The sequence below is a fragment of the Sphaerodactylus townsendi genome, linkage group LG04 (assembly GCF_021028975.2).
Source record: "Sphaerodactylus townsendi isolate TG3544 linkage group LG04, MPM_Stown_v2.3, whole genome shotgun sequence".
NCBI lineage: Eukaryota > Metazoa > Chordata > Lepidosauria > Squamata > Sphaerodactylidae > Sphaerodactylus > Sphaerodactylus townsendi.
The window spans coordinates 94,189,942-94,209,357 of record NC_059428.1 but is presented as its reverse complement, the minus strand read 5'-3'; the positions used below and the strand labels follow the sequence as shown (position 1 = coordinate 94,209,357).

At 41.0% G+C, this 19,416-nt stretch overlaps 1 protein-coding gene across 1 annotated transcript in view; it reads left to right on the top strand.

Annotated features, from left to right (window-relative positions):
- Nucleotides 1–17,686, top strand: part of GABRG3 (gamma-aminobutyric acid type A receptor subunit gamma3) — a 450,076-nt gene extending 432,390 nt beyond the window's left edge. The window contains exons 7-11 of the mRNA XM_048493606.1: nucleotides 1,722–1,831; nucleotides 4,943–4,994; nucleotides 11,996–12,192; nucleotides 14,378–14,407; nucleotides 16,469–17,686. Of these exons, the coding sequence (XP_048349563.1) occupies nucleotides 1,722–1,831; nucleotides 4,943–4,994; nucleotides 11,996–12,192; nucleotides 14,378–14,407; nucleotides 16,469–16,747 (668 nt within the window). The 3' untranslated portion in view covers nucleotides 16,748–17,686. The remainder of the gene's footprint in view (nucleotides 1–1,721; nucleotides 1,832–4,942; nucleotides 4,995–11,995; nucleotides 12,193–14,377; nucleotides 14,408–16,468) is intronic.
- The last annotated feature ends 1,730 nt before the right edge of the window (nucleotides 17,687–19,416 follow it).

Below are 19,416 nucleotides of genomic sequence, written 5' to 3'. Positions count from 1 at the left end.
CAGATGTGCAGTCCCAAATCAAGCATACCTGTGAATGATCAATGAGTCAGCCAAGCAAAATTGGAAAGGCTGCACTAAAGAAAGCAGGCAAACAGTTTCCCTGCTGAGTTTTTAAATATGATGATAGATGAGGAACGAGCAACAGAGATGATAATGTAAGAATGTGAATGGGAAAAGCATTTATGATCCAATTTCAAATGATCAAAAACAATTTGGAGAGTTGCAGATAAGTGGGAACGCTCAAGCACTACTCACTAGTTACATGCAAGCAAAATAAAGCCATTCCCAGCCTCGGGCAGAGATAATGCTCGGGCCAGCTGTGGCCTTGCAGGTGGGCTGTCTGAGGCCTTCAGGCTGAGAATGGCGCTGGAGCCTGGCACCACTTGGCAATCATGTAATGTTCATGCACTGAAGTATTCCAGAGGCTTCTCTTGTAGACCAAAATGCAGTGATGATCTAACATAGAAAACTGGTGAGTGCATTTTGCCAATGTATGCTTTGCACAGCGCTGACATTAGCACAGCCAACCCCCTCCACTCACATGCCTGCACAGATCTTTAAAAAATGAGTCAATGCCATTTTATATAGATACTTCTCACTATTAGAACTTTATCCCTGTACTTAAACATTGACACCATTGAAATAAATGCCATTGCTATATCGTATAAACTTTCACATAATATCTGAGATCATTGTTTAAAGTTGAATTACTCAAACAAGTTGTGCCATCACATGCATATTGAGTTACCTTGTGCTCCTCCAGAGTATGGTGGTTTAATTTTTTCAGCTTAACTTAATTTCCTCTATTAGACTTCAGTATATATTTCAGAAATAATGAGTTAAAATAAAGTTTGTCGACCTCCTAGGCAGATTGTCAACCACCATGTGAGCAGAATGCTGGACTTGATGAGCCTTTGGTCTGATCCAGCATGGTTGTTATGTTCTTAAAGCGGTCAAAATAAGGCTCTCTGATCTTGTTAAGCCTTTTAGGAGTGCTCAGTGCAGCCCACAGCACTTTGTACAAATTTCAGAACTATCATCACAACTATTATGACTCTGGGATTGATGTGTCTTGGACTTGGGAGACCAAGGTTCAGATCTCCACACTACCATGAGACTCTTCAGGTGATCTTGAACTGTTCACTTGCTTTCAGCCTGAACTATTCACAAAGGTTGTTCTAAGAGAGAGTGGGTTAGATAATATGAGCTCCATGAAAGAAAAGTGGGGGCAAATGTCATAGGAATAGGTTGAAGGATAGAGGATAAGTATTTCCTGTATCTGTTTTAATAACTGACTTTTTAAAAGGAGTAGAAGACATGAAGTGAACATGTGTAATACAGATAAAATTAATGTTCTAAGTGGTTATGAACATTCTGACAGAGCTGCAAAACAAATTTTCACTTTATGAAGGTTTAGATTCTAATTGAGGTGGTTTGGGGAAAAGTTCCAGACAGACAGATTTTTATAATGTAAAATTATGTATGTAGTCTGTATGCTTCTGCTGCAATGAGGGAGAGAGGACAAATGTAGCCCTCTAGTACATTGAGCTTGACACTGCTGTGGTCTCTCGTCATGAGGAGCATTTCTGCATTCAGAATTATTTTTGTTATTACAAAATTATGGATAGTTCTACAAATGGTACTTTTATTAGAGCCACATGCTTGCAATAAAAGTAGGCAGGCACAAATTGTAATGATGATATGAATTCTTATTGTTGCAGGTGATTATGTAGTCATGACTATATACTTCGATCTAAGTAGAAGAATGGGATACTTTACTATTCAAACATTACATTCCACTAGCCTTATTAACCAGTTGTCCCTGTCCTGGGTATCTTTTTTGGATTGAGATTACCACTTAAATAAAGAACAGCTCTCGGTAAGTTCTCAGGAAACAATTGTGTGATTTCCTGTGAATCCTTTATAAATGTTGAATTTCCAATGAACAAGTGTTCTACCAACTTTTTACAGTTTCTACCTAGACAGAATTTCCCATTTTCATTTGTTTCTTACATTGCATTTTATTCTATTAGTGTATATCCTTTTTTGTACTATTTATTTGATGAGACAGTTCATATGCACCAGCTAGAATCAAACACTGAAATTAGAGTGGCTGTCCACATTTAAGCTAACCACATTGGCTGATATTAAATGTGGTGCAGAATATTAAGAACCTGAAAGAAATAGGAACTTCTGTAGCTAAATTAAGTTGTCCACTTTACAATTCAGTAATATCACACCTTATAACCCCTTATTCTGATTGCACCTATATCTCTAGTGCTTTCCTCTAAAACTAGGACATCCTTGGCCCCTTGGCTGCTCTGAATTACTTATACAAACCCTCATGAATGGTTGCTTGGGGAAAGGGGAAGCAGAATAAATTCACTTCTACCAGCCTCTGAAACTGGAGGCTGATCCAGGAGAACAGCTCACAATGCTGATTCTGGACTTTCTCAAAACTAGTGGGTCTAAAATCCAGACCATTCCAGTCTACCTGTCACATTCAAGGTCCCCAATATCTGGGGAGATGAGACAGCCAGCAAAGTAGCCCCTATCAGCATTATATAGTCAGGGAACTCACAAAGGCTCAAACATCTTGAAATGTCATTCCACCGGAAGTGACCTGCAAAAAAATCACACAGTAGTAAGCAAGCTTTCAGATTTTACCAGAACCCCATTCCAGGATGGAAGGGAGGAAAAGAAAAAAAGATATTGCTGTGCATGATGGAGCCAATGTGCAACTTACAACAGTTTTTGCATGGAATGGAGTCAGTCTTTTGCCAGCACAGTTAGCAGCACAGTCCTAAATAGAGAAACACCCTTTTAGATACTTTGGTCATTTGGCTTAGAATAGTGTAACTTGGTTTTCATATTTATACTCTAGGATTAGAAGTGTGTATTCTTAAAGGACCATGTGCAGCTTCTAGAATCTCATTGCAACTGAGATACTGTACATTTCATAATATTAATTTTGGCCAATCTGTGGAGAAACCCAGAGAGGAAGAGGCACCAACAAAACTGGCTCTTTCATAAAAGAAAGAAAAGATAAGCATAATTAAAACTTTTTTTATTATGTGGTTCAGTGTGGTTTGGTGTTGTTTGGTAGTTTGCTGAGCCATCCCTAAAACTTAATTACTGGTCTAAAACATGGCATACTCATGTGTCTCAGTATTAAAATGATGGATAGCCTTTCTCCAAATGGGTGATCTGTGTCCCTTCCCTAAAGAAAAAAACACTCTTTTTCATAAGGTCACTTTGGAGGCTGAAATTTTGCTTCAGAAATGTTAGTCTATCAAGACATATTGTTCAGTGAAATTGTTCCATTCTCCATCCCTGAATGGGGATCATTAATGGCTTGCTACAAATCTGCTTATAGTTCTCACTATTGTTGAGAAACCCTAGTTCAGGGGATTCTCTAGGGTAGGTCAGTAAAACACAAAATTAAAAAGCCCTGGGGTATGAATCCCCAATCTCAGTCTTGGTAGCTGCCATCAACCCCTACTCAAACAGCCTCCAACCGTCTTGGGATTGAAGCAGAGGCATAGCTAGGGAAAATGGAGCTTGGGGCAAAATCTGAGTTTTGGAGCCCGTGTAGGTGACCACCCTCCTACACCACGACCAAAAAACAATGTTTTGCATCAGGTCATTTCAAAGTCACCATCTCAATACAAAACATGCCCCAACTCAGAAATCTGAACACAACAATGGACCATGCCAGACAGTGGAAATAATTTTTTTGATTGGTTGTGGTGGGTTTTCCGGGCTGTGTGGCCATGGTCTGGTAGATCTTGTTCCTAACGTTTCGCCTGCATCTGTAGCTGGCACCTTCAGAGGTGTATCACAGAGAAAAGTCTGTTACACACTGTGTCCATTGAGAAGGGAAAGTTTAGTGGGTATATTGTCCATGTCCCAGGGTGGGGAACCGATCAGTAAGTGTTTGGGTGGAACTTGCTATGCAAAGGTGTGGTTGAGTGCACTGTATTCCGGGTGGGGTTATCAGTCCATTTTTTAAGTACTGGTAGCCAAGCTTTGCTTTTGATTTTTTTTTTGACGTTTTCAAAATGCTTTCAAAATGTTTTACTACTGCTGTGAAAAAATATAAAAATAAAATAAAAGGAGCCAAAAAGGCACTTCCAAATGGCTTTGGTTTTCCCGTATGACACTCCAGGGCAGAAGCAGCATCAGGCTTGGTATGACTTTTACACAAAGGCTCTTAAGATTAGTGATATAGAAGGGATTTCAACAATTGGTACAAAATCAGGGTGAGGGGGAAAGAGATAGGGAGGTCTCATATTGCCTAGGTGATAAACCCTAAGCAGAAAAGTCAATTCACAGAGAGCATCAAAAATGCTGCCAAAAAAAAAAGATTTTAAAAATATGGCCAAAATCCACAGGTTTCAAGAGATTGTTCAAGCAACAAGTCATGCACTCGGTGTCTTTTTTTTAAGGGAGCAAATACCACTCCTTCAGGAATTTAATATTGTTCTATCTAGTAGCACACGTACAATAAGCAATCTGTAATTCCCTAAAGTCTGTGCCAAGGAGGCTTGTTGGGGATGGGGGGAGGCTGGGAGAGCTTGCTCTGCCCATGGATACTGTGATCCATGGGCAGGGTGGTTTGCTGGCCCAGGGAAAATGGGGCCCAGGGCAACACCTGCTATGGGTGCCCCCGTGCTCCCCCACACTCTACTTACCTTAGCCGATGGCGGTTCCAGGAAGCCAGGCGGAGGAAGGCAGCAGGCAGGAGCATCTAGTAGTGGCCTCTGGTGGACCTGGAGGGGTGGGGCCAGGCAGGGGTGCCTAGCAGCAGCCTCTGACAGGCCTGGCACAGTCAGGCTGAGGAAGAAAGGAGGAGGGGTGTGGGGGCAATTGTCCACCCCATCCTCCATATGACCCAACAACGGCCACCTGAGGTGTTTGTCCTCAGGGTGCCCTGTGGTAGCTCCACCTCTGGATTAAAGTCAAGGAAGTCACCCCTGCCAGACAGGCCACCTGCAGGATGAATTTCATGGAACAGTTAACTTAGTAGTGTAGGTCAAGTTACTGGAATTAGATTGAAGCCACCAGAAAAAAAAATACCACAAGATATAATTAAAGTGCTTTATTAAAATTGTGCAGGAATATTTATTAAAGAACAGTAAGCAGTGAATATTAAAATAACAAAGTCTAAACCAGAAACTCTAACTATGCAGTAATATCATTGGTTCAATATTATTAGATGTTAGATTACCCTTCCAGAAGAAATCCTTCAGCAATCATAGATCTTCTCTTTCTGAGAATCAGGATGAGTAGACAGCAGTTGTAGCCCTTCAAGCAAATACAAATCACAAGACCCAAAGATGAATCAAAGAGCCATGAATCTAGCACTAAGAACAACATTAGGCTGAAAATCCAAACTTTATGGCCAAGGGTCTGACTTGGCCTGGGCCCATTGGCCAATTGGACCCATTGCTGGTGATGTCAATTATCATATAATCCTGTTACTATGCAGATGACTCAGAGGGTCAGAATGAAATAAATGGTAGGATTTATCTGCAGGCTAAATCCTCCCATTTCTCACAGATGACACAGTTCATAATTGCATTTGATAATGAAATTGAATGTGACTCCACTGTGCTCGACCTTGGAGACATAGAGGGGAGGCAGGATAGAGACTGCCTTCTCTCTCCTCCCAAACCTTGTTACTTATCTCAAAAGGTCACAGCTTTGCTGCATCTCAAGCAACACCAATAAACTTTTCTATTGTAGGCCTAAAGTCTGGACCAATGTTTGAAAGAACAAGAAGCTGCATTAAGGGATCAGTTGCTTGACAACTATTGTGTTGGAAGGGTTACTTCTCAAACCTAAGCCTTATGCCTCTAGTTTCCTATCTCAATGGGGCATGGATTGTATATTGTCATGCAATTCAGAAACTGATTGTTGTGATTTATAAGTGCCTACCTGGAACCCATTTAATATTACATATAATATGTAATAAGCCAGATAAATTATTTCAGTATAATAGTTGGAAACATAATACTTAATAACACTGTGAATCAATTCCTAGAAATATTTTTCAGGTATAGGCTAGCACTGTTCTTCAGCAATAATAACCCTAATTATTTTCCCTTGTGGTGTATAGCTTTCTTCCCATTCAGCAGATTCTGACCTGTTCTTAGTTTAGGACAGAGGGTGTCTTATAACAATAACAGCTCAGACCTGTAGATATAGTATGCATGGTGATCTACTTAAATAGATGGGATAAGACAGGCAATTATTGCCATCTTTTAAATTAGGGTAATAATTTAAAACCATTCATGGACTCATTCTTAACATTCAAGGCCATCAAACAACTATTTCAAAATATAAAGGGCTCTAAAGTATTTCTGCTTCATGTTGTTTTAGCCAAGCAAAGGATCAATGATTTACACTTACAAAGTAGTTGGATTCAAGCAGAGGCACAGCAAGGGGGAAAAGCGCCCAGTGCACTGGTGTATCCTCTGCCCTGTCCCACCCCGGAACACCCCCACCACGCCCCAGAATGTCCCCGCCATGTCCCCAGAATGCCCCTGGAACGCCCTCACCACACCCACACAGGAGTGCACACCTGGTGCATCGCACCCCCATCCCCTTGGAGCTACACCTCTGGATTCAAGCCTCTTTAAAGCTCTCCCCTCTACCTCTGAATAGTGCCCCCAGCTCCCATTCCTTTCAAGGCTCTGTAAGCAAAAGGACAAGTGGCTGTGTTATGATGGAGTGGCACGTTGGAATCCATTACTGTTATGAAGTGATCAGGTGTATATGAGCCAATTGATAGCCAATGAGTGGAAGTAATTTCAACATTTCTCCTTGAGAACACCAAACTCCCACATCATTCTTCTCCTGGTAGAACTTCCAAATACTATTTTACTAGAATTGCAGTTTCCCTATGTTAAAAATAAAAAAATAAAAAATGGGACAGATTACAAGGATGCAGCCACAGTGAAATATGAGAAGTGCAATGTCTGTAACTGTATCATTGTGGATTTTATCTCTGATTGTGAACATGTCTGTCACTAGCAGTAGGGGAGGTAGGATATGATAAAACAATGTTAGTAGTCCTTAATAATTATAGATGCAGCTCTATTCCACAAAAGCTAGCCAACAGGAACATAAGTTGGCCATTTTGAAACAACTACATTGACTACCATTCTGTTTCCAAGTTCAATTCAAGGTGCTGGTTTGGATCTTTAAACCCCTTCATGACCTGGGGTGTATGTATTTAAGGGTCTGTTGCCTGCCAATAGGTCTCTATGCACCAAATACAATAATCAGGAAGCCATCTGTTGGTTATCCTACCATTTAGGGGGATAGCCAGAGCCTGGGCCACTTTCCATCATGGTTTCTGCTCTGTGGAATGACTCCCTGAAAAGGTGAGTCTTTCCTCCCTGCCATTCCTTGCTGAAAATCCTGCTCTGTTTGTCAGGGCATTTGAGTGGGTTTGAATGGCAGGCATCTTTTAAGGTAGGGGAGATAATTTGATATTTGGTATTTTATTTTTGGTTTGAACTGAAAACGTTTTAAACTATTATTGTAAGCCACCTTGAAATACAAGGACAGGCACAATTTAAAAAAATAAACTCAAGAACCTCTCTTTTTTTCCCAAAGCGAAGTAGCTGTGGTGCGTGAAAAATCAGAAGCTCTCTTCAGGAAAGTTTGAGAGAGAGAGAGCAGCTGGTGGACAGAGCTGTGAATTGACCAGAAAGTAAATCGCTGCCTCTCTGAAGCTCTGATGTGAGGCTGCCTTGTAGGAACACCCCTTTGCTAAACTTGTCTACATCTGTTAACAAAAATGCCTTAAGTCTTTCTTGTGCATTCATCCAAATCAAATTTGCAGTGCTATTCTAAACAGAGTTACACCCTTCTAAGTCCACTGAAGTGAATGGGCTTAGAAGGGTATAACTCTGCTTAAGATTCAGTGTAAACCTAATAGCACTGCCCCTGGAACTTTTTGCTGTATGGAGACATGGGGAGTGCATAATAATATGACTTGGGACTTATTCCAGACTGAAGAATTGGAATGTCAAGGTTACCTATCTTGATTGGGGCTATTGACTCAAGCCATAGGCACAAGAAAGAAAAACAACAACATTTTGTAACTTATGCAGACAGATTGAAAAGATGCAAGAAGGAAAAGAATTATGATCCTATCTAAGCAGGTTAACTATCTCGAAGGAAAAGTTTTAAATCTTTGCTATTATGCTATTTATATTCTGGCATTTTAAACAAGGGAAGAGTTTCTGTGAGTGAGGTCCTATGCACTCCTGACAATTTTACCCTTCTTTTATATTAGGCACAGTGGTAAAGTGAAGGAATGATTAGGCACAGCTGTGAATAGGCTTTTTGCTATCAAAAGAGTGATAAAATGACATGCTCTTGAATTATATTTTCACAATGCTTGACTTTTATCGAAGAACAAAGGAAGTGTAAATGTCAAGGAGCTGTAAGCAGTTAACAAAAGCCACCAGCTCTGACTTCCAGAGGCACCTTGCCTATCACTGTGTACCTCCACTACCACTAATCCTATTATAGAAAAACATAGGTTAGAACTTTAATAACAACATGGTATTATCTTTTAAACATCTGAATGGCTCTCTGGCCAACAGGAAATTAGAAGGTTAAAAAGCATTCCATTGTGAAAATGGTTAATACAAATCACACCGTTACAAGATTCCAGTGTGCCTGGGAGAGACAAGTGCCTAATGGCCAGTAAAATCCCACAGATGGTTGGAATGGTACGGAATTTAAGTTTTCAATATCACATCCTCATATAACAGGTATTAATTAGATTGCTACACATATCTCATTCTTTGAAAATTCCCGTATTCCCACCCCATCAAGGCTTCAGGCATCTCCTTTCTTGCCTACTTTCTTGCTGGCTCACCCAGTGCTGCACCTCCTTCTCCTCCTTTACCAGTCTTGCTTTCTTGCTGGATTGCCCAGCACTGCATCAAGCAAGCGCAACATGGCTAGGCCTCATCCTACTCCCCCAGCCTTGCTTTCCTGCCATTTTGCCCAGTGCAGTACAAGGCAAGCATGGCCTGATTGTTGGGATTTTGCAACTGTCTGTCACAACTCAGTCATGAAAGGGTTAACTGGTTCCATGTAAACAAGTTGCTTAAGTCACTGTTTATGACCTGGTCTATTGATTAGCTGTTGGTCAGTCAGATAGCCATTGTGTTGGAATTTGGCAAGTGCCAGCCACACAATTCAGTCATGAAAGAGTTAGTGCTGTGCATGCTAATTAGTTAATGAGGTCAGAGGTGTATGACCAGTCAATTGATCAGGCATTGGCCAGAGAAGTCCAGCATGGCTTGCATGCCAGGGTGCATGTAGGACGAAGCTTATATAGATAACTTTGTCTCCTTTGTCTGTGTTACTGTGTTAGTATGTGAGTCCGTGTGCACATATGTGCAGTTAGAGTTATACACCGTGTGATAGCTAGAGGTAGCTAGCTAATGTAGCTAGCCAATTAGTAAGTAATTTGCTGTTTTAATTTCAAATTACCCAAGGGCAGAGTGAGGGGGAATTGCGCCCAGTGCACGTGTGTGCCATGCGCCCCTGCCGCGACAACACCCACCCCCACCCCAGGATGCCCCAGGATGCCCCAGCCACACCCTCTCTGCAGCCCAGCTGCAGTCATGCCGCAGCGCCGCCTGGGGCATCACGCTCCCCCCCCATCCCGTTAGTGCTACACCACTGAAGTTACCCTTTCCTTGTAGTAAGCAAATCTTTTCTTTTAAAAGCAACTGACTGCTCATTTATTTGCATAACTCTGCTGATTCTGTAATATTTACAACACATTGCTTACAGGCTAGTGAGCACGTACATTTCAAGTTATAAAGTTAACTCTGTATCTTTGAGCAAACGTGACACCGGAGAGGAGACACGAAGTAGAGGCACCATGTGAGACAGCAAATAGGTAGCAAGATGTAACCAATCATACAGTAGTGTAGATGTGTAACAGGAAAGAAAGGATTTCTTATTTTATCTCCATGTAACCCTCCTTTTATAGTTAGTAAACTCATTTATTAAAAAAGCAACTGAGAATCTGTCTCTTCTATTTTACTCTGCATGGCCAGTCCTCTTTTTCTTCCTCCCACCCCAGCCCCCTTTCTTGCCGTTTTCACCTAACACTGTGCTGAGTGAGCACAGCACAGCCAAGCCTCCTTCTCGTCCTTCCCATCCAAGCCTTCTTGCTGGGTAAACCAGCTCAGGGCAGTGAAGCCAGGCCTCTTCCTCCTCCCCCCTGTATATGCACAGACACACTCTTTTAAAAATTGGGGGGATTTAAACCCCCCATTTTGTTAACTTCAGATTTTTCTGCAGACCCAGAGGGTCCCCTGATTCTGCAGAAAAATCTGTTGTGGCTGAGTGTGCCCTCTATCTTCAGATTTAAGTATCCACAGGCAGGGAAAACATGTGAGAATTACATATGTAAATATGTTCAAGATAGATGTCTACCTTACTTTCCTGCATTTGGCATTAGTTGCATCATTATATTTTAATCTCAGTTTTCCATCTGTGCCCCAGTCCACATTTTTGTGGGAAGGCAAGTGCATTTAGTATCACCAATAATTGTCAGAAATGTGCAAAATTAAACATGTCAATGGGATATGAATCGCTACTTGAATTTCAAGCCTAAAGGTACTGTCTACTTTGCTTGTAAAGCGTCAGTTCAAGGTCAGGCAATCTTCTAATGTGGAATCAGCCTGGAATCCCCTGATTCGATTTGATACATTGGACATTGATTTATTCGATCCAGGGTGCGAAGAACCGAAAACTGTGCTAAGCGGTGCTTGAAAGGAAGCGCATTGCAATTAATATTTGCTTGCCAAAGGCTACTTGTACAAAATATTCATGTGTTTCTGTATCATTAATGTTTATTAGTTAGAATGAATAGGGATACTCACTGTACCAGTACTCCTTTGGTATAACTCCATTCACCACAATAGCAATTCACTAGGGTAGAATTTCACTTTACTGAAATTAATTAGTATAATGCTAGTACTGTTGGCAACAGTTGTTAGTTGCATGAAACAAAGGCTTTATCCCCTTCAGCAGAGTTGACTTATACTTATAGTTAAATAACAAACACTATCCAAAAGAAGATATCAAGCAAAGAGTAATGTGAAATAATAATTGCTGTATAGGTAAGTCTCAAAACATTTTATTGCAGTATAATTTCTTTCTAAATGGGAAGAAGGGAAGAATGAAACAGACCTGGCTTGCCTCTCGTCGTCCTTTTAAATATGCAGTGTGGATCAAATTGGAACCTGACCATCAGGCTGATTGGATGTTTCTTGACAACATATAGCTGGCCAGATGGGGTTGGGCCACAGAAAGCAGCAGGAGAGTCCCTTCGTTGAGCCAGTACTGCTCTCTCCCCCTCCTCACCCAGCCACAATAATTGCTCCAGCTTAAGGGTGGGACCAGGTCTTCTACTCTGTGTTTTGCTGAGGTCTTCGGCATATGTCAAAGGGGAGCTACATAAGACATGTTGACATTATCCAGCATTTCAATGCTTTTCATCAGAAAATTCTCCTCTACACACACTTCCATTTTCCCTGGTTTTTGCCCATGGATAATATGTGTTATTTCCATAGAAAGAGTAGGTAAAATGCCTCATTGTCCAAAGACTGCAGTCCTTACTTTGCCTGCACAGAGCACTGCATTGGTTGAACAAAAATATGATGTTGGAACTGAACTGTTTGTGTACCTATATAGAGATAGTCTGGGGGGAAGAGCTGATTGAGATTATTAAAACAGCATGACGCAGAAATGCTCCCCTCCTTTGAGTGTGCCATAGCTCCAGTTTGAATATTTGCAGCTGCTATTAGCAGTTTGGAAAAGTGGAATTCAAAGAAGTGAGGGAAAGCCACTTCCTGCACTATTTTGCAAGGAAAAGAATTGAGTAGTTTAATGGATCTAATGTTTTTATCATCATTAACACCAACATACATATTTCTGCCTATAGGTATCACCACTGTATTAACCATGACAACTCTCAGCACCATTGCAAGAAATTCCTTACCCCGAGTGTCCTATGTCACCGCCATGGATCTGTTTGTGACTGTGTGCTTCTTATTTGTCTTTGCTGCTCTAATGGAGTATGCAACCCTCAACTACTATTCAAGCTGCAAGAAACCGCACTGTAAAAAGAAGAAAAAGTCGGTAAGAGAGGATATGATTTAACATAGAAGAAAAATCTATTCCATTAACAGACAATGCTGGTAAAAGTAAGGTTTATTCAGATCTTTTGAATAGAGGAAAAATCTCTCTATTTATTAAAAACCTTTATTGGCTGCCTCTCCTTTGAAAATGCCCAAACCAGTTCACAACATTAAAATAAAGGGGGAAAGGTAGAACAAAACATCATAAGCAACAATAAAAGCTGTAGGAAAACAATATGGCTTGAAAACAATAACGGAGCAGGGTGTCTCGGATCCTAAGATTTGCAAATATGCAGACCCAATCTAAGCAGATTCTAAGCGTTTTGTTCCTTTTAGGGTTCATTCCCTCCAAGGTCTTGTGGATTCAATTCAGTTTCCCTTCAGTTCATATGTTTTGACAGAATAGAGCCCCAGGAATGGAGGGAGTGAGACTGTTTTATCCTCTCCCTCTTTTACCATCTTCTCCCTCCAGCATCTGTGAAGTTTCAAAAACAAATTCTGATCCAGTTCCCTAATCATGGATCTCTAAGTGCCTGCATCAAGCCTCAGAGCTCAGACATGCATACTTTAGGCTGGGGGATGGAGAAGCAATCTAGATACTTCCAAGTGCCTGGATTTAGCTTCAGACTAAAGCTTACTCAGACTGCTCATCAAAAAATGCATGGGATAGAGTTCATTAATCCCTACTGTAATCATAATTACAACCCTCCCCCCTCCAAATGTTGCTTGTCCATCTATTTAGAATGTTTGAATAAGGCTGAAGGGCTCCATGGCAATAATGTTTCTAATTTTCCTGAAGGAATGGGAAAGGGATAGTTTGGGAACAGATATGGGCAGCAAAGACCTATGGAACTACTGCACTTTTCACTGCTTGTAGCTTTATAAAGTATACCAAAAGAGTTCAGATGTCTGCCTCCTAATGTAAAAACTGAGTGTGTATGGGGGGATGCTAAAATTAAGAAGAACCAGTGAACACACTGCAGTAGGCACCAGTCTAGATTTAGTAACCTTGTATCATACATATTGTGAATGAGGCAGGGCTCCAATCAGCAAATATTTCCTGAAAGGGGGATTTGATCCTGAGTGTGAGAAAATGTGCAGTGCGAAAAGAGGGGAACCATGTTTCCTTTGCTAAACAGATTTTATTTTGCAACCACATCTCTCTCTTTATTCCTCATATAAGAAGATGAGCCAGTATCTTTAATGAACTATGCAGACTGAGCCATCTCCCATCAAAAGATAGCAGCCACTTTATAACAGATTGTTCTCCATTCTCTTGTATGGAAAATAAGGCAGGGCTAAATTCAAATACCTCATTGGCAGAAGAGATACTCCCTACCCCACCCCAGGATGACAGCAAATATTAGTTATAATTCTCTCATGCATTTCATCCCCCATATAAACCAATTTCAGAACAAAAGGAGTTAAAAAAAGGCTTATTGCTTTAGCATATCTAAAATACTTATTGGCAGAAATGGATATGCTGTTTTCTACTTTGTGGTAAATAGTCATGAATATCTGTAATCCTGGGTGGGTGGGAAGCATCAGGTTTGCTTTGCAACAAGCCCATTTGTTTTGAGCCTGAAAGCTATAAAACAGTGCATTAAACTGGCAGTCAAGAGTTAAAATGACACACTTATGGAAGGTTATCAGAATATGAATGTAATTGTTCCACTGTTTAATGTTACAATTTTTTTTCAACTCATAAATGTGGAGGCTCTTTTTCTGTTTGTATAGCCTCATCCCGCATTTAATTTAGCATTTGTTTTATTGTATCTCACTGAGGCACAGGCAAGTTTAATATTCAGTAATATACACTAAGGTTGAGGTCTGTGTTGTGTCTTTTCACATGAGGATATAAGATTTGGAATGAATCATGGAAAATGCTTCCAAACCAGAAAACACAGTAGAGAGCACAGTTCAACATTTTGGAATCCCATTTAAGCTAAGTTTAGCACATCTTTTTAATGCTTCCATTGAAATTCAAGGGGCCATCTTTTGTTGGATCTTACCAATACAAATGTATTGAACAATTCTATTAGCAATAAAACGTATACATGATCTTGCACATTTTTCTTTTCCTCTCACAAATAATTAGTTGAACTCTGCTTTGTATATGTAACATAAAATGACTGCTGCCTTGGATCTTTTTAACCTCTTGTTTTCTCTTATTTCTTTTACTTGAGCTACCAGATGTTAGCTTTGGGCACATGATGGTAAGTATGGATTGAATTGTTACACCAAAGCTAGCATTGGAGACATGATTAGAGAGTCTGACTAGGATCTGGGAGACTGAAATCTGAATCCCCACTTAGCCAAGCAAGCCTGGATCCCCATTTACCTGCTCGATGACCTTGAGCCACACACTCTTTCTCAGCCTAACCTGCTTTACAGGGTTGTGGTTGTAAGGATAAAATGGAAGAGAGGAGAATAATATCTTACTAGAAAGTCTTTTTTCCCCAAAAATTGAACATTTTGATCTGTGTTTACCCATCCTGAGATTTAATAATCCAAACTGACATAAATTAGCATATTGAAAGACTTAAGTAGGATTAGTCATGATTATTCATGACAGTTGTGCTTATTAAATTAGTACCTCATAACATTTTGATGTCCAACTCAGACATTACCCCATATGTCCCGAGTCGACCTCTGCGCTCAGCAGAGGCCAATTTACTGGAGATCCCTGGCCCCTCAATGATGCGGCTGGCCTCCACTCGGGCCAGGGCCTTTGCGGCTCTGGCCCCTGCCTGGTGGAACACTCTACCACCAGCTGTCCGGGCCCTGCGGGACCTTGGAGAGTTGTGGGGAGCCTGCAAGACCAATTGTTCCACCGGGCCTTCGGAGAGACCAGCCACTGAGGGTGCCCTGCTTTCATCCTCCCCCTGCTGTATAGGGTCCCTAACATCATCGGGACCCATCACTCTTCTTGGGAGGGTTGCATATGGGTTCGTGGGATACTGTTTTAGAATGAAAATTTTAAACTTTTATATATTTATGTTTATATATGCTTTTATATTGTTCACCGCCCTGAGCCCTTTGGGGATAGGGCGGTATACGAAATCAAATAATAAATAAATAAATAAATAATCCAGCTAAACTCATTGTCCATTCAGGGAGAGGGATAAGCACAGCTTTAACATTTTCCCATTCACTTTTGCTAGATTATGTCTTGTATAATTATTTTATATAAAAACACATATCCACTCTCAAATGTCGATATCTAACTGAACAAAAAACTTGGCTAATTATACAGGAATTGAAGAATTACTTCTGTGATCTTGGCCATTTGGGGTTTTTTTGCCAGATGGTCGAATATTTCAAAAGGCAGAGAGTTTTACCATGTGGGTGCTGTCTTCTTTGGACACTGCTGTTGAGATCATGTTTCCTATTTAAATAGGATCTGGAAAATGGTGTCTCTGGTTATACGGGGACACCAGGTGTTTTCCATCTCATTCCACTTCAACTCCATACTCCCCCAAAGCTGCTCCTGAAGTTTGGATGACTCACAAGACCACCATTCACTATAGTTGAAAGAGCTACAGTTGGAAAGTAAAAGTGAAAATCAGTGGTTTGCATTTCCAGCTTTCTTTTGGTCTTGTCATTTGTGATAAATTTCCCCCCATTTATTGGTTAATAAAGTTTTAAGAAAGTCTAATTTACACAGTTAGCAACCATACGACACACAGAAACAATACATTCGGACACATTATTCCTTGAGCCTACAGGACGTCAGATGAGATTTTAATATTTAGCAGAGGGGCTGTGATCTGAGGTTCAATTCCCAGCATCTTCTTTAAAAGGATCTATTAATAAGTGATGTGAAACACCTGAGACGCTGGAGAATCACAGCAGCAAGATTGACCTTGCCAGGCTAAGGACCTGATTCAACTTAAGGCAGCTTTATATGGTCAGTATTCCTACTTTTAAAAAATTGCCTAACCACAGAACAGTAACAATTCAGATTATAGTTTTATTGCTTTGGCCTAAAGCCCATAATCCAAAATGTTAACATATGAGCCACACAGGAACTAACTAATGTGTCTTTTCTATGGGCCTTTGTAAAAAAAACAGAACAAAACAAAACAAAACTATGGAACATTCCAGGACCACCCCACCCGCCTTCCAAGCAGTCTGAGCTTGGTGGTACTCTTCCAGGAAAGCTGCACATGTGATTTGTCTGAGTGCCTGGGTCACATTTATTATTTGCACACTTAAATTCAGACGTTGCCATAGTAACCAAAGTACAGACTTTTCTGACCTCCTTCTTTCCACAGAATTATTCTGTACTTGAGATGAGACCTCCTCCTACAGTCATCGCATTGAATAATGCCATGTACTGGCAAGAATTTGAAGACAATTGTATCTATGAATGTCTGGATGGGAAGGACTGTCAAAGTTTTTTCTGCTGTTATGAAGAATGTAAATCAGGCTCATGGAGGAAAGGACGGATACACATAGACATCTCAGAACTAGACTCTTATTCAAGGGTCTTTTTCCCTACATCTTTCCTGCTGTTCAACTTGGTGTACTGGGTTGGATACCTCTATCTCTAGGAGTAGTGAAGGAAACTGTTTTCACACTTCTTAAGGATGGCAAACATGAAGAAGTACAGGACGCAGCCAGTTGCATCTCAAGTCTAAAGGTCACCTTACCTTTTTTCATCAAAGAAGGAGAAGAAGTTATTTATGCCTTTGAAAAAAAATATCATTATTGATTTCAAGTATGATATTTTGCTAAGTACACCAGTCACTGTTGTGTTACACATCATTGTTCCTACATGATGGAGTATTTACTGTTTCTCTGGGTTACAGATTGCTATGTAGCAGGCTAAGAAGCTATGGGCAAATATCATCGAGGTTTTCCATTCTTACGGGCCATTCTATTTTATGGAGTTTAATCACCACCACCCCATGAAAAGCCACTGAAACTCACATGTAAGAGTCAAGAAGTTTGTATCTTCTGGTTCAACTTTGAGGTGAATTGACACATTTCAACACTTGCTTCTCTCAAGAATAGACATGAGTAACTTTCAATGCATTTTAACGATTTAGTGTTTATTTTAACAGTTTACCCCTTTTATTGGTCAAACTGCAGGAAATGAATTGATTTCCAGAAACTTGAAACGTGACAAGGCATAACTTGTTATGATAGTGTAGCAGATTGTAGCTGATAGGACATAGGGTTCACTATATAATAGCACTAGGAGGATGTAATTACCGGTAACTGCAAATTACAATTCAATTTTTTCCATACATTTTAGAGTGTTTTTTAATTAGCTTGTTTAGACTGAAAAAAACCTGTTGATCCAGCATGCTCTGTTCTTTTTGGTCCATCAAGAACCAAATCCATGTATCACAATCAGAGTACTGCCTGAGCTCAAAGATGCCCACCAATGTCTTTTATACAAAAAGGCCACCATTCATTCCACTGGAGAGACCACATTTCTAGGTGCACTCTTTTTGAGTTCCTTAATTCAAATGAATATGGAAGCATTTGAAGGCAGTGGCGTTCCTGCCTAGGGACAGGGGGTACCCTTTGTCCCCGGGCGCCCCCCATTTGGTCACGTGGGGGGCGCCAACATTTCAGGGTCGTTTGTGTGTTTTTAAACTTTTAAAGTGTTTTTTCACGTTCTGGCCTGCAGGGGGCGCATTTTTAAGGCTATTGGCACCAAAATTTCAGGGTACCATCCAGAGACTGTCCTGATGTTACCACCCAAATTTGGTGATGTTTGGTTCAGGGGAAGCAAAGTTATGGACCCCCAAATGGGGTGCCCCCACCCCATTGTTTTCAATGGAAGCTAACAGGAGATGGGGGCTACCCATTTGAGGGACCATAACTTTGGTTCCCCTGAACATAACTTCACCAAAATTGGGTGGCATCATAAGAATAGTTAACAGATGATACCCTGAAAATTTGGTGTCACTAGCTTTAAAAATACATCCCTTCCAGGCACCCCAAGGAATTTGCCCAAGATTCTTTGTTTTGCAGTGACTTTGCTCCATTGTAGCCAATGGGGAATTTCTGAGTGTGTAGGCAGGCTGCACATTTTTGAAGATAGAGGCACCAGACTTTCAGGGTGGCTCTAGGAGGGCCTCCTGGTAAAAGCATCCAGGTTTGGAGACCTTTGCTTCTGGGGGTTCAATTTTATGGGCCCCCAAAAGGCTTATTTTGTTTCCACGCTCCTGCACATGAAAGCCTGTGGGCTGAGTTCTCTCAGAACTCTCTCAACTCCCCCCCTCCACCCAGAAGCAAAGCTCACCAAGCTTGGATGCTATTACTCAAGGCCTCTTGGAGCCACCTTGAAAGTCTGGCACCTCTATCTTCAAAAATGTGCAGCCTGCCTCAGAAATTCCACAATGGAGCAAAGTCACTGCAAAACAAAGAATCTTGGGCAAATTTCTTGGGGTGCCTGGAAGGGATGTATTTTTAAAGCTAGTGACACCAAAATTTCAGAGTATCATGTGTTAACTATTCTTATGATGCTACCCAAGTTTGGTGAAGTTATGTTCAAAGGAACCAAAGTTATGGTCCCTCAAATGGGTAGCCCCCATCTCAGGTTAGCTCCCATTGAAAACAGTGGGGATGGGGGCATTCCATTTGGGTGTCCATAACTTTGCTGCCCCTGAACCAAACATCGCCAAACTTGGGTGGTATCATCAGGGCAGTCTCTGGATGATGCCCTGAAATCATGGTGCCGATAGCTTTTAAAAATGCACTCCCTGCAGGCTGAAAAAACACCAAAAATACCCCCCAAACCCCAAATACTTTGCATTCGCATTTGTTAATTTTGGGGCAGGACATAATCGGCCAATTTTTGTCTGAATGTGCCCAAATTTGCCCAGATTCCAGCCGAATCTGCTATTTGTTTCATCTGAATCTCCAACCCTCAAAAGTGATGCTGTTTCAGGGTGGGAGAGAATCCACCCCCAAACAGCATCACTTTCAATTTTGTTTTAACCAGGGACCCCAGATTCTCCCTTTAAGGTAGATTTAAAAGAAGAATCTGAGCTCCCTAGTTTAAACACCAATGAAAGTGGATTCCACTGGAGGTGTTTTGTGAGAGATGATGCTGACATTTGTTTGGTAAATGTTTTGCTGGGGGTGATTTGTGAGAGGTTTACATGCTTAATACCCACTTGCACTGGCTTGGAGTTGTTTCTCAGGCTAACAACCTACCTCATAGGGTTGTTGTGATTAGGAAATTAGGAAAAGAGTTGGTGGG